We start from the raw sequence: 14,894 nt of genomic DNA, 5'->3' as shown, positions 1-14,894 counted from the left end.
TAAATCACTTTCAGTTGAAAAAAAAAAAAGAAAACATATAATATAAAGATTCCTCTTGTCACGAAAAGCTCTAAGAATCAAACTTAGAGCTTTTCCAATTGAAGGGCACAATGCAGCGTCGTTCTTCCAATACACACACAGGCCATGTGGCAACCAAATCACTGTGTGTGTGTGTGTGTGTGTGTGTAAAATGGAAAAATGAGCATATCTACTCTCCATATAATCGAATTCATGATCCATGGGCATGGATCATGAATTCGATTATATGGAGAATATAATATAATTATTATATTCTAATTAAGATAATCACAAACATCCATGGGCATGGATGTTTGTGATTATCTTTAGGTGGGAGAATTTCATCACTCAGTATGAAAACACTCCACTTATTGGAGGCTTGAAGTGGTCTGGCTAAATGTCCCAATTAGAGATGGGTTGTAAGATTATGTATGTATATATATATATATTATATAATTAAGAAAAACAAAAACATTTCTTAGCCCACTCACAATACAAATACACTATAAGGATTACAATCTTTCATGAATTGGAATCATGTTTAAAAAAATTTACATTGTAGGGTTGCATTTTGCTTCAGTCTATTTTCATCAGATGAGAAAGACTGAATAGATCTGGTGCCAGGCTTGTGAATGCATTATAAGGAATGAATGTTCCAACTGTAGAGTATGGTGATGAAAGTACGATGAATTTTTTTTATTATTCCTAGTGAACTAATTCCATTAGTATGGAACTGATCCACTGCAATTTATGAACACTATCCAGAAAGGAAAGTGTGTACCATGATATTCTGAATTCTGCACTTAATGCCATACATGGCCAGTAAGACAATGCACCCTGTCACACAACAAAGATGACTATAATTATTATTATTTGACACCTCCAGAGAGTCCGAAGACTCATCAAGGGAGGGCACCTACTCTACAACTCTCCGTCTCCACCACGCAACCTCATCCACAAACTGCCTCATCTATACCAATGCCATCTACTGTCCACCATCAGCACTATCATTTTCACAGACAATCACAAAGATCCATGCCCTTGGCAGGATTCAAACCCACAGCCTTTTGGCTGGAGAGCAGATAAACTAACCGCTCGGCCAACCAAGCCGGCAATGACCGAGTTTGAGAAAAACAACATGCCTTTAACAGTCTGCCAAACTTAGAACACTGATTTAACTAACATGAGTGGGATACAGTGGGACGAGAAGGCCAATTTCAATGGAAAAACTTAAGAATAGTCTTGCATGAAGGATGTTAATTTCCCATGAAACTTGTTATAAGTACATGGAAAGTTTGCCACACAAACTAAACGCTATAATACCCAAGGTATTATAGCGTTTAGTTAATTAGTTAATAAGGCCTATACCTTATTAAAAGAGCAATATTTTGATCTTGTATTTCTTCGATGCTCCAGAAGTTTTGGTAATATGTGTGTGTATATGCAGACTTTGGCATCTCCAGTTTAGGATAATAACGACTGATAAAAGAATGGATGAGTCAGGAAAATATGAGTCATTAGGGTGGCAGATATGGGGTTGTATGCAAATAACATAAAGATGATGCAAATACAATAATAGAAAGAATAACTGTAAGCAGAGGATTACATGCAAGAGATAACCATGGACATCACTTAATTGAATACCTTGAATAATTTTTACACCAGCAGTCATCACTGTTGAGTGAAAAGGAGCGACTCATTTTGAAAGAATGAAGAAGTTAGGGATATAAGTGTGATACTGATCAAGAAGTCACAGAACACATCACAATGATGGCCAATATGCAAAGAATAACTGTGATCCAGATAATCAATACGATAGTATGAGGACTAAGACTGGGAGAATCGATAAAGTTTTTAACATTATAAAAGGAATAAGCCAGCAAAACAAGACAAGAAGCACAATTATTAAAAACAAACAGGGGAACATACTTATACATACTTATTTGAACATTGGTGCTGGAGAAAGATGATGAAAATTAGTTGGACAGAAAGAAAAAGGAAAGAAGTTCTAAATATGTATATTTCATGAAGAGCAGTCAGTAATGAACCATATCAAGGAAGAAATTTTGGGAAGATGGAAGGAGTACTTAGAAGATCTATATAGTGGAAAAAGATCTAGATGCCAAGGCTGTAGAAGAAGAAACAAGACTTGATGTGGAAAAAATTGATCCAACTATATTAAAAGATGAATTTGAATGGGCACTAAATGAATTGTCAGCTTAATTAATACTCAGAATTAATAAAATATTCAGGAAACATAACTAAGTCATACCTTTTCATTACCATAAAGGATACATATGAAATGGGGGATCATTCCCAAAACTTTACACAATGCTCTATCATACATACAAATCGGCCCTTCAGAACACACGCAATTTACAGACAAAAATTACTAGTTGTGGTGGTGTTGGAAGTTGGAGGTAGATGGCGTTGATGGAGATGATTCGTAGTAGAGGTTAGGTGTTGAGACAGTTGTAGATGTCCTCCCACGATGAGTCTTCGGACTCCTTGGAGGTATCAGGAATAATAATAATAATACCATTCCTAAAGTAAATAATGCAGACAAATGTGAAAATCATCGAACAATAAGCTTAATATCTCATGTTTCAAAAATACTACTAAAAAATTTTACAAAAAAGACTAACAAAGAAGGCTGAAGAGAATATTGGCAATGACCAGTTTGAATTCAAGAAACAAGAGAAGCAATTCTAGCTCTAAAAACAGTTATTGAAAGAAGATTTGACAAGAATCAAAATACTCTGATAGTCTTTCTTGACTTGCCTTCGATAGTATTGACTGGAACCAAATGTTTCACTTCCTAAAAACCATAAAGGTAGAATTGGAGAGATAGAAGGCTTATATTTAATCTTCACAAGCACCAATAGAAACAGCCAGCAATAAAACAGAAACTGCAATAGCAAGAATATGTGGAGGTGTAAGACAGGCTTGCTCTCTTTCATCCATACTGTTCAATCCCTACATTGAAGATGTAATAAATGAATTGAAAAAAACTAATAGAAACATGAATTAAGATAAATGGAATTGAAATTAACTGGCTATGGTTTGCAGATGACATAGCAGTTATAGCTGATAACGAAGAAAACTGAAATCCACCCTGACAAAGACGGAGGAAATTTTCACACAGTGCAGCCTAAAAATTAATTATAAGAAAACAAAACTATTAATTACAAGTAAAGCAAATCCAATGAAAATAAACCTGGAAATAAATAATAATCCAATAAAAAAAAAAGGTATCCTCCTTTAAATATCTTGGAAGTCTTATCACAGAAGAGGGAAGAAACCAATCAGATATTAAAGCACAAATAATCTTGGCCAAAAAGGCATTCTACAATACGAGAAACATTTTCACCAGTAGAGGACTTAGCATCCAGCTCAAAAAAAGGCTAGTGAAAACGAACATATGGAGCATTGCATTATATGGTTGTGAGACCTGGACGCTAACAAAACAAGACATCAAGAAGTTGGAGGCATTATTTGAACATTGGTGCTGGAGAAAGATGATGAAAATTAGTTGGACAGAAAGATGATGAAAATTAGTTGGACAGAAAGAAAAAGGAAAGAAGTTCTAAATATGTATATTTCATGAAGAGCAGTCAGTAATGAACCATATCAATAAGAGAAGAAAAAGCTTAATCAGACACCATCTGAGGCATGGGGGAATGATTACAGAAATAATGGAGGAGACCGTAGAAGGAAAGAGGCCACAGGGCAGACCAAGAATTTCATATACAGTATAAATAATATAATGATGCTAACCGGCGCTAAGAGTTATGAAGAGATAAAAAGGAGGTCACAAGACAGGATGTTATGACGTGCTGTTATAACTAACCAATCTTCGGATTGATGAACTAGAGAAGAAGAAGAATATGAGGACTTAATGATGCAATTAAGATTGCTGAGGATGGTGAATGGGCAGAAAGGTGGGTATATGATGGGAGATCTCTAAATTGGTGAAATGATTTTACAAATAAATGTTATTAATATCATTATCAGTGACCACCAGGAAGTCAAGGAGTGATGGAGGGAGACCGCAGATCATCTCCAACCAGATATAAGGAAGAATTTTCAATAAATGAAAGTAAAAAGGAATATCTTCGGAAATTATGCTTCAGGAAAATGTAAATTCAAAGATAGTGAACTACTTTAATGAAAGGTATAATGGGCACCGTAATAGGTGCCCATTATAAAATAGGTTTCCTGTAAAGCTTTATAGAAATCCATGATGGTATTCACTTAATGTTAAGAAGCAATAAAAATAATAAATCGAAATACACGAATGGAGAGTATACTTTTTAAAATAAACCATAAAATTTATTAATTAACCAGCTCGTTAATCGTTACTCGGTCAGTAGCGAAGTTCTGGTTTATTACTCGGGCGGAACCGAAGTCCCGCCACAGTTTCAAATAATAAATAAACCAAGAAGCCATGACCATTGCAATCAAAACGTACAAAATAAAACTGATGTTCAATGTTTAACAACTGTTTGTTTTGATTTGTTTTGTTCATTTTCATAGACTGTGATCAAAGCTAACTAGTGTAGTGAATGTGCAACACACTTCAAATTGAGCAGCATACATTAGCAATTACAATGAAACAGTTCACGTTAAAAACATACAGAAATGCACATGCATTTGTATTCCATATAATCTAAACATTTTAGGAAACCCAGACTTACCTGAACAAACGGTCACGCCCCTGCGTCTGAGAGTTAAATTTTACAATAGTTTCCACTACATTCCCATGCATTTTGGCAATTTTTACTTTATGAATAGCAGAAACAGTTTTGAATAAAATCATCGGTCACACTACGATGATTCTACTTTCCATCAATAAGTCTCTTCGGCAGCACATCTTATTAAAATGACTTTCTTCCCATCCATACTTCCTCAAAGCAAGGAAACTTGTTTGTTTAGCTGCAACAGCCGCTATCGGACTTGCTCACGTGGGTAAACAGTCACCATTGTACATTAGTAATGTGACTCCTAACTTCAGATGTCACTACACAAAGCTATTAACCACAAAGAAATTAAAAAGCAGCAAGCTCCGAATTATTCCAATAGTAATCTGAGCACTCCAACCGCTAGAGGATGCATTTGTTTCAGAGTCTGCACTAAGGTCACGTGAAATTGTTAACCAATAATCAGCAAGCGTCTGCTTTGCTGATTGTAGGAGGGCTCGAAACAGCGCTTTATCGATATCACACTAGACAGATATGTTACTGAAATATGAGCTATGGCGACTGACATAGCTATACATCGGTCAGGTGGGTGTTCACAAGGGATTTTAGAATTTTGTAGCGTATAACTGCGTACAGACTGATAAAACATGGATTTTAAAGCGAAAAACACAAGGATGGATTGAATTTAAAATAATAACATTGGCTGGACAGTTTAAGAAGGAATCTCCAAGTCTTCGGACTAGAGGACAAAATGGCCTTGAAGAAGGTTGATATACTGCAACGACCCTCTTCAGCGGGAAGAAGCTGAATAATAATAATATTTAGGAGTGTCCAGAGCTTTTCTTAATGTATATTTATCTACTTTTGGAACTTCCAGAAGCAGTTATTGGTTTTAAATAGCGAAGCATGTAGTTCTTAGCACTCAATAATATATGAGGAAATTATTGTAATTTTTTCATTTATGTAGCTCAGTGGATATGGCGTTTGCATACCACGGCGCTTGGCCGCACGAAGGAAGACTTGATTTCGAGTCTAGTCGGCGACTAGAGGAAATTTTTTTAAGCCTTTTTTCGATCGGTTCCCGAGTTAGTCGATTTCTGGCACGGGCAAGCGGGTTTTTCCTCCCGGAAACTCGGGTTTTTCGTCCTGTAAACTCAAGAAAATCGACCATAGAACCCACATTATTTCAGACATTAAATATATTGTATTAGGGTTAGGGACTATGAGATGGCGGCACAGAGCCGCCGCTTAATTAGTGATGGCCTTGGGCCATCTATCTCTGATTGGTACCAGTGCAGATTGAACTGCCCACTCAGTCTTCAAAAGTTAGATAGGGCTAAATGGCCTCGCCTACGGGAATAAAAAGGCGTTAGCTGATTTTTTTTTTTAACTATCTGTGAATGATGAACATTTGTTATTACCAATGAAATGCACATCATATTGCATTTTTCTTTCATTGTTTTCTAGAGTACTTTCGTATACTTATAGAATATTATTATGAAAAAAAAAAGATACAACTCTCACTATTACTTGGAATAATACATGTATTAGAGATTCAGGTGACAAAATGGTGATAAATGTATACCCTACTCACTCCATAAAATTATTAATTCATTAATAAGAAGGCTTCAAAATTGGCGACGGACTGCCTATAAGAGAGAGAGATATCACACCCAAACTTCCCTTTGGGGAATAAACGGCGATAAATGATTTTTTTTATAGTATAAGACCGATTATAAAATATTTATTTTCTTTAAATAAACTGAATCAACTAACGTCTTTCATTCCCCAAAGGTAGTAGAAAGGCCATTTATCCCATACGAAATTTAGGTAACTGAATACAGCCAATGACACATAGTTGACCAAGAATATCAGTCATTTTGATTAGCATCTGTCTGGGGAAAAAAGTACAGACAAAAGCAGCCATCTCGTGGTCCCAAAGATGATATTATACATTACAGCCTGGCACAGTATGAGCTCTACTGCCAATTTCCTTGAGTTGCAAGATGAAAAAACAAGACTTTCTGGGAGAAAACCATACTTTTTACTGACAGAAATTGACTAACTTGGAGCCAGTCGAAGAAAAGCTTAGAAAATGTTCCTCTTGTTAGTTACTACAATTAAACTAAGAATGGTCTTTCTTTAGGCATCTTAGCATTATGTATGCAAATCCATTTCCATATGAAAAGCCCGTGTAGCTCAGTGATGTGGCGTTTGCACACCACGGCGATTAACCGCATGAAGGAAGACTTCTTGGTTTCGAATCTAGTCGGCGACTAGAAGAAATTTTTCTAAGCCTTTCTTCGACCGGTTCTCGAGTTAGTCGATCTCTGGCACGGGCAAGCGGGTTTTTTCTCCCAGAAACTCGGGTTTTTCGTCCCGTAAACTCAAGAAAATCGACCGTAGAACCTACATTATTTCAGACATTAAATACGAGAGTTACGGTTAGGGACCACGAGATGACGGCACTTGTTGAGCCATCTCTATTCACTGAGTGCAACTTAATTAGTGATTGCCTTGGGCAAGCTATCACTGATTAGGTACCAGTGGAGATTGAATTCCCCACTCAGTCTCCAAAAGTTACATAAGGCTAAAACGGCCTCGCCTACTCCCTATATACGGGAATAAAAAGGCGTTAGCTGGGTTTTTTAATGCATTTCTATAGGACTACATAGATCTCTTTAAAATATCCAAATTAATCTTCTATTTCTCTTATATTGTTTCTCAAAGTAATCTTCTAGTGCCCTATTGATGCCTTAGGTTATTTTCTTCTTTAATTAAGTTTCATTTAATAGTTAGCATGCACAAGATATATATGTACTCTACAAAAAATATGCAGAGTTTCTGTGTTCCAGTTAATTAAAATTTTAACAAAAAGCACTCACAAATTATTTTGACCCTTCGGGCGTGATAGGTTTTTAAGTAGTGCATGATAAATAACTCATAATAAGGTTATTTGCCTCGAAGAATCGATTTGGAAATTTGTTTCAAAGATAAATATTGTGCTGAGTTTGAAAGATGACAATATATGTTCACTTTGATTGGAGAGATGTGGCTTCAAATACCTTCCAATAGGCAAGAAAGATTTATAACAGATTTCCAACTAAGGGCATAGTTGAGCCTAAGATGATCCGACTCATTGTGAAAATTCTAGCACAGCACCAAATAACAATAATGGAAGATTTTGTTAAAAGTAACAAAAAGCAACAAAACATTTCTCATAATTTTTTGTAGAATGATAATAAATGCACTATTTAATTTTTAACATTTTATAGTACCATATATTACCTCAGTAATAATATAGTAAATTCGGGTCCCACATAAATGATCCCAATTATTTGGCTCTGCATTTGCTATTACTGTGGGTGACTAAAGGGAGTTAACCAGTCTCATATGGTAATAGAGGAGTTTCCTGTAGAAAAGTCGGGTTTTTTAAAACACAATTCCCAAATCAAACTGGCCGAGTAATATATGCCACTAACAGGCCAAATATAAGTTATAAAATAGCTTCAGCAAATTTCTCTTTCATAATTCCAACTCCAAATCACAAAAATTGTCATAAAATTATGACAATTTTTACGTGTCATAAAATAAACCATATTTATTACATTCTAAAAAAAAAAAAAATTGAGACATACATATGGAGTTTACAATATGAACCAGTGCGCAGTAAAACTCTTCCAGAATATAGAAGCTAATGGTCTAGACCCAGTCGATATGCATCTGAAAACATCGATAACAGGAGCCAAAATTGCAGCAAAATCACATAATAAGTCATGCCACTGATATGCAATTGCCTTTCTACAAAAATGCCTTCCTGACAGTCATCAGCTCTCTTCCAATTTGAATAAACAAAGACCACATAGAATGTTCACTGGAATTGCTGAGAAATACCTGTTCATAGAAGAAAATTACTGCATAAACAAGTTAATATATACCAAATCACAAGCAACATATAGAGAATTTTCTAGATCCACTTTCCTTTTACAGCAATGAGAATAACGAACAGGCGAGGTCACTCTAAGCCCACTTTTAAAGAAATGGATTCCGATTTCCAATAAGTTATTCTACAAAACGTTATTCTCCAAGTGCATCGTGCATATTTGCCAACGAAAATGTTGTGGTTGTGCAAAAGATATACGGTTGATAGCCACGGAAACTGTCACATTTGTAAAGGACAGAACCACTTTACTAAATGATGATTTACTTTAAAAAAGAAAAGGGGGGAAAAATTCTGGACTGTTATAAAACAATAGATGCCACATATTCCAATATTAAATGAAAATATACTATTTTGGCTAAATGACAAGAAGCTCAGTAGGGTACAAATAAATATAATTATTATAACCATGTATACTATTTTGTCATACATGTATAACTATATCTATGAAAGAAAAGGCAGTAAAATTACCCTGACAATGTTCTATCAATACTTTCAAGATGAAATGAAAAATTCTATCTAGGGCCGGCTTAACACTGTAAGCAGACGATACGTTTCATCGGGGGCGACTTCTTCAAATGGAACTGAAGTGAGTAGAAAAAATAAAATAAAAACACAATATGGTATTATTTCTGGGAAAATTCAAATGTTACTCCTCTAAGTAAATATTAATTTCATGGCTATTTAGCCTACTTTTGTTTAGTAGTGTCCCTTTTTATAATTCCATTGGCTTTTTGCTCAATTTTAGGGCATTACTAAAGTTTTACATAGAGAGATATATGAAGAATATAAGAGGGAAAATTCGGACATACCTCTGCAGGGCCGGTTTTATCATTAAATGAACCTAGGCAATCGCCTGTGGGCGACAAGACTTCGGGGAGCTAGATTTTACAAAACTATATAAAACTAACAGGAACTCCTGAATTCCATAAAATTCATGTATATAAGCGTACCATTTCTTTGCTGGATGTGAATATACGTCCAGCAAACCTGGATAATATTCTATCCACCTGCTGAAAGAACATGGATAAGAAGTGTAGTTTGACCGTCATGTCCATTAGAAGGTGCGATAATCCTTCACGCTGAAAAGAACAATTAACTAGATTACTTGGCGTATATAATAGCTATGTTCAGTTGCCTACAGTAAGAAATGCAGTTATTATTATTATTCCTGACACCTCCGAGGAGTCCGAAGACTCACCGCGGTAGGACACCTACAACTGTCGCAACCACTACACCGAACCTCTACTACGAATCATCTCCATCAACGCCATCTACCGCACACCTCCACCACTACTACAACTTGCTTGCCGTTTGCTCGGTAACAAGAATCTAACATATCAGTCTAAATACCTATGAGTTATATTCATTTTGCTGCTTGTTTTTATCGTATAATTACGTATGGCCCTTCAGAACACACGCAATTTACATACAAAAAAATACTAGTTGTGGTGGTGGTGGTGGTGGTGGAGGTGGGCGGTAGATGGCGTTGATGGAGATGATTCGTAGTTGGAGGTTCGGTGTGGTGGTTGAGACTTCGGACTCCTTGGATGTGTCAGGAATAATAGTAATAGTAATTATAGTTTTTAATGCGAGCGTAAAATAAGAAATCCTTTCTTCACTTCATATTATATCACTTTGGAAGATCAATGTCACTATCAATTGTTTTGCTAATTATTTTAATCGCCAATACATTTTAAAATTCTCCAAGAACACGATTGAAGATAATTATTTTTGTCAAGCAATTATTTTATAAATTCATTAAAATCCGAATCTAAAAATGAATACAGCCTCCATCTGTTCCAAATTAAGTTTCCTATTTTATTCATAATCTTAGTTCGAAGGTTAGTTATCATACGTAAATCTTGAATCATATCATGTAATGCATAATTTTTATAACGTAATTTGTTGGTTTTTGTATTTCAACTTTCTTGGTTTCCCCCCTAATCACTCACTACAAATCAGTTATGAAGTCAACTGTTATGTGCATATTTTAGGCTAATTTCGATATTATGCAGCAGTTTTGAAGTAGCGATATTTTCCCTACAGTTTATCTTTTGAAACATGTGTAGGTGTGCATGAGTCAAAATGAAATTTTATTTCCAAAATTTTCATAACATAATAAATTCGCTTTTAATGGCTAACTCCCCATTCCCAAAATTATTCACACACACACACACACACACACACACACAAATACTGACAGATAACATGTGCGCACTTTCTTTTTGTTTGAATTAGTTATTTTTCCAAAGTAATTGTACTGTTGCAGTTTTTAAGCAAAAGACAAAGGCGTAGAATCTCTGATAAAATACCATTGGATATAAATTAAAAAGGCTCACAATCGGTAACCCCGAGTAATGCAGTTTAACACCATTTGTTGTTCATAAAAATAAAAATAAAAAATTTAAAAAAATCGTTCCTAAAATTGAAATGTCCGACCCATGTAATCTTATTTTGCAAGGAAAGGAAACAAGATGTCATATTTATTTCAATAAATGTTATGTAAAAAATATAAATATTTGACATAATATTTCCAATGAAAACAAACATTTTGATCATTTATTTTCGCACATGTGAAATTCGTTTTTATTTGGGAAGAGACACAATAAGTAAATTGTGCAGCAAAAAAGAGTCAATCCAAGAAATACAGTGCACATAACAACAATAATCCATTAACGGCGGCGTGCGTGTGTGTGTGTGTTTGGGGGGGGGGGAGGTATTTGCATTTTAACAGATAGAATGCTGCCTTTTTATTTGGTCAAAGGGATTTTAGGCATATTTGCGAACAGATATATTCAACATAACTTAGCCAGTGTAGAGTAAAAAGTGCCGCATTTGAAGAAATATTAGCAGCATAATAGTAAAATAGCAAAATTCATAATGCTTCAGAATAACTTGATAATACCAAAACAAGATGAGAAGTAGAAATCTATTATTATTATTATTATTATTATTATTATTATTATTATTATTATTATTATTATTATTATTATTATTATTAGAGATCTTTTAATTATAACTCTATAAAGATATACTTAATAAATTTGTATTTTTATGTTTTTAAATAAATAAACTAGTTTCATTTTGTCACAGATGGTTTTCGCTGGACTACCTGGACTTTTAGACTATTGTTCTTATCAATATTGAAAAAACTCGAATGTAGCTTAAATATTCCAAAGCACATTACATCGATTTTTTACTTAGGTCAAGTCCCATAAGAATGTTGTAAAAAATAACCTTGTTTGTCTCTGTATATTTTGTATTAGATATTTTTGTAAATAGCCGTTTGGAAATTAACTGTATATACTTCTTTAATAAGAATATGTTAGAGTGTTAAAAACAAAGGCAATGCTTTTCATCAGAGCTGTATATAATAGATCTACATGGCGGCATTAGAAAGATTGTTTATTAAATTTTGTGTATGAGAAAGGCTTACAATCTCTGCACGTAAACACCTCCTAAGTCAGTCAGAAAGGTTCAAACAACTTTCCGACAGTCGGCAACTTACAATCAAAAGAAGGCACAGAAGAGAACAAAGAGCAGGCTGAACTTGAAACTTAAGATGAAAGAATCATGCCGAATTCTTCGGGAGTTACAAACTTCGTGCGAGGTCTCAGAGAAGGCATAATAAAAGGGGACAGAGCCAAGCATATAGGACGTCCCGGATCCAGAAGTCTCTAGAGAGTGAGGGCTTCACGTTTCCAGACGTTGCCAGAGAGGAGCTTCCCGGTTCCAGTCTTAAAAGAGGGCTTCGAGTTGCCAAAATGAGATGTTCCAATCGCCATAGAAAAGCTTCCAGGCCTGAGAGGAATCCCGGTTGACAGTTGGCGACAATTCGAATTAGTGGAGGGGGCAGAAAAAGGAGGCAGTCGTCCACTCTTTGGACGAAGTCCACTTTTTGGCGAGCCCAAGCAGAGGAGAAAAGGCGAGACAAATTACCCGAAGCACTTTCGCTCGGAAGTTTTTCTTTTCGCCGACGGAGATTAGCTTTTTTGCCGGAGCTGTATATGAGTACCGCAGTGCGCAGTTCTCAGTCTGCTATTTTCCCGAAGATATTTCTGAAGCAAAGATTTCCTGAAGGAAGCTCAAGATCTGAGATGAGAAAATTGCCTTAGAACTTTTTGTGCAAGCCCTTTGACTGAATGTGCGATACAGAGCTTGTGCAAGTTGTATACCCTTGTACAATTCCTCTTATAATGTGTTTTAGATGGACAATTTAGTTGGAGAATCTATTGGTATATTTGAAGCTTATATACAGTTTGTAAAAGTAATTTCATAGAGAGTTAGCTACGCTCTTTGCCAGTATACTAGAAGTTTAATAAGTGGAAATTGTAAACAGAGTAAATAAGTTTTTTAGTTAAAGAAAGTTTTTGCGATCATTTTGAAACACGTTCCAGAGATAACTGAGGTTTTTTTGTGTGCTGCTGCTATTTGTATTAATTAGTTGGGTAAGAGCAATTTCTATATCACATAAATAGAGCATTTGGAATTCAAGTTTATTATTATTTATAAATTAAATTGATTTTTCAATTCATTTTTTTGTGCATTAAGATTCTAATCATTTTAGGGTAAAATGTCGAGTAAAAAAGCGGATGCTAGCGAGCATAGCAAGTTATCGTTACTATTTATTGCCCCTACTTTTTAACTAAAACTGGAATAATTATGCTTATTACTGCAACTTAAAAAAATCAATGCTGGAGTTGAATAAATCTTGTAATAAATAAATGTCGTAATTCCATAAATATGATAATTTTTGCTATAATTTTTATTACCGTAAATTCAAAATTTTTATTTTTAGTGAGAATATCTGAACTTTACAGTTCATGAAGTTCCAATTTTTACCTTGATTAGTAAGGTAAGCTTAATTTGATTGCATTTAAATTATTTTTTTTAAATAAAAAAAACTTTTATCCTTATACTAAATTATTACCATATCTTTTAATATTTTTTCGGTATTCAGAATTTTTGTAGCAACTATGATGCTCGTCAACGAAGCTTGTCAAACAAAATCAACGTTCTCAAAATCAATAATCAACATTGCAATTGAAATCTTTCACAGAAATATTTTAATTACATATTTCTTTAAATTAATTATGATTCAATTACATGGAATATTTAAAAGTGTAAATAATATATATATTTAGAATTACATTAAAAGATTTTAAACTATTTAGAGAATTTAATATTAAATATAAAGTATCGTAGAAGTTGCATAATTATTTATAATCTATTGACATAAGTTAGTCATTTATTTATATAAAATGACTCACAAGGTCGCTAGTTTAATATTACCAAGATTTTTTTAATATTAATATTTATTGTATACATGTGAAATTCGTTTATATTTTTGGGAAGAGACACAATAAATAAATTGTGCACCAAAAAGGGTGAAATATCGTAGAACAGTAAAGGAAATTCCAAAAAGCGGTAATTAAACTGATAGTTTAGTTACCGTTATTTGGCTAGTACTTGTAAAGCTGTATACTGTATACAAGTGTATATACCTAATTACAGTAAAACCCCTTTTTTACTCTTTTCGGGGGACTGATGGAAAAAAGTGCAAATAGCAGGAAATGTAAAAAAAAACATTAAAAAAGGCTAAAAGATGACTTACTGCTAGTATGTGAGTCTACATACTAGTTACAAAATTTAATAACTGAAAATAAAGGAATGTACTTACATTTATCTATTTTAAAAAATTTTTAATTGTTGATTGTTTTTGCTTTTCGTTTTTTTTTTTTTTTTTTTTTGACTTAGTGCCAGATTGCTTCGCATTGAGTTCAATGCTTGACCTGCTTTTTTACTATCGTTTTCAAAGTGGACACGGAGAGTCCAAGATCTTATGCTAAATGCACACGTATTCCAGCATGCCAATTTACACGTCGCAGAATTGCCATCTTTTCTTCTACTGAAATACATTTTCTTTTTTTTTTCTCCATGTTACTAACATGGATAATCCACCACCGTAACTTGAAAGCAACTTTCACACGCTAAATTACGTTGCAGAAATTCTGCAGTATCAATTCGTACTGTGATTGAAAAATCACGGTATCGCTCATCACAACAGTACTGCTGCATGCACTCAAGTCGCCGTAATGGTGGAAACAAAACTACAGCCGAAAGCAACACCACCTGAGAACAGAAATGCGCAGTTCCGCTGAAATCGATTCGAAAATCGGTATTGCCACCGAGAAAAAAAAACGCAAATCACTGGAAATAACGTCCACATCAAG

General features: G+C 34.4%; 1 protein-coding gene across 1 annotated transcript in view; it reads right to left on the bottom strand.

Moving 5' to 3' along the window:
- Pex11ab (peroxisomal biogenesis factor 11ab) overlaps nt 1-5,100 on the bottom strand; it is a 37,742-nt gene extending 32,642 nt beyond the window's left edge. Inside the window, exon 1 of the mRNA XM_090403921.1 lies at nt 4,716-5,100. Within this exon, the coding sequence (XP_090260047.1) occupies nt 4,716-4,837 (122 nt within the window). The 5' untranslated portion in view covers nt 4,838-5,100. The remainder of the gene's footprint in view (nt 1-4,715) is intronic.
- Between the last annotated feature and the right edge of the window lie 9,794 nt (nt 5,101-14,894).

This window comes from Typopeltis vanoorti, chromosome 14 (assembly GCF_054136105.1).
Source record: "Typopeltis vanoorti isolate ZY-2024b chromosome 14, IOZ_Tvanoo_1.0, whole genome shotgun sequence".
Taxonomy (NCBI): Eukaryota; Metazoa; Arthropoda; class Arachnida; order Uropygi; family Thelyphonidae; genus Typopeltis; species Typopeltis vanoorti.
This window is presented reverse-complemented; position numbering and strand designations above follow the sequence as displayed.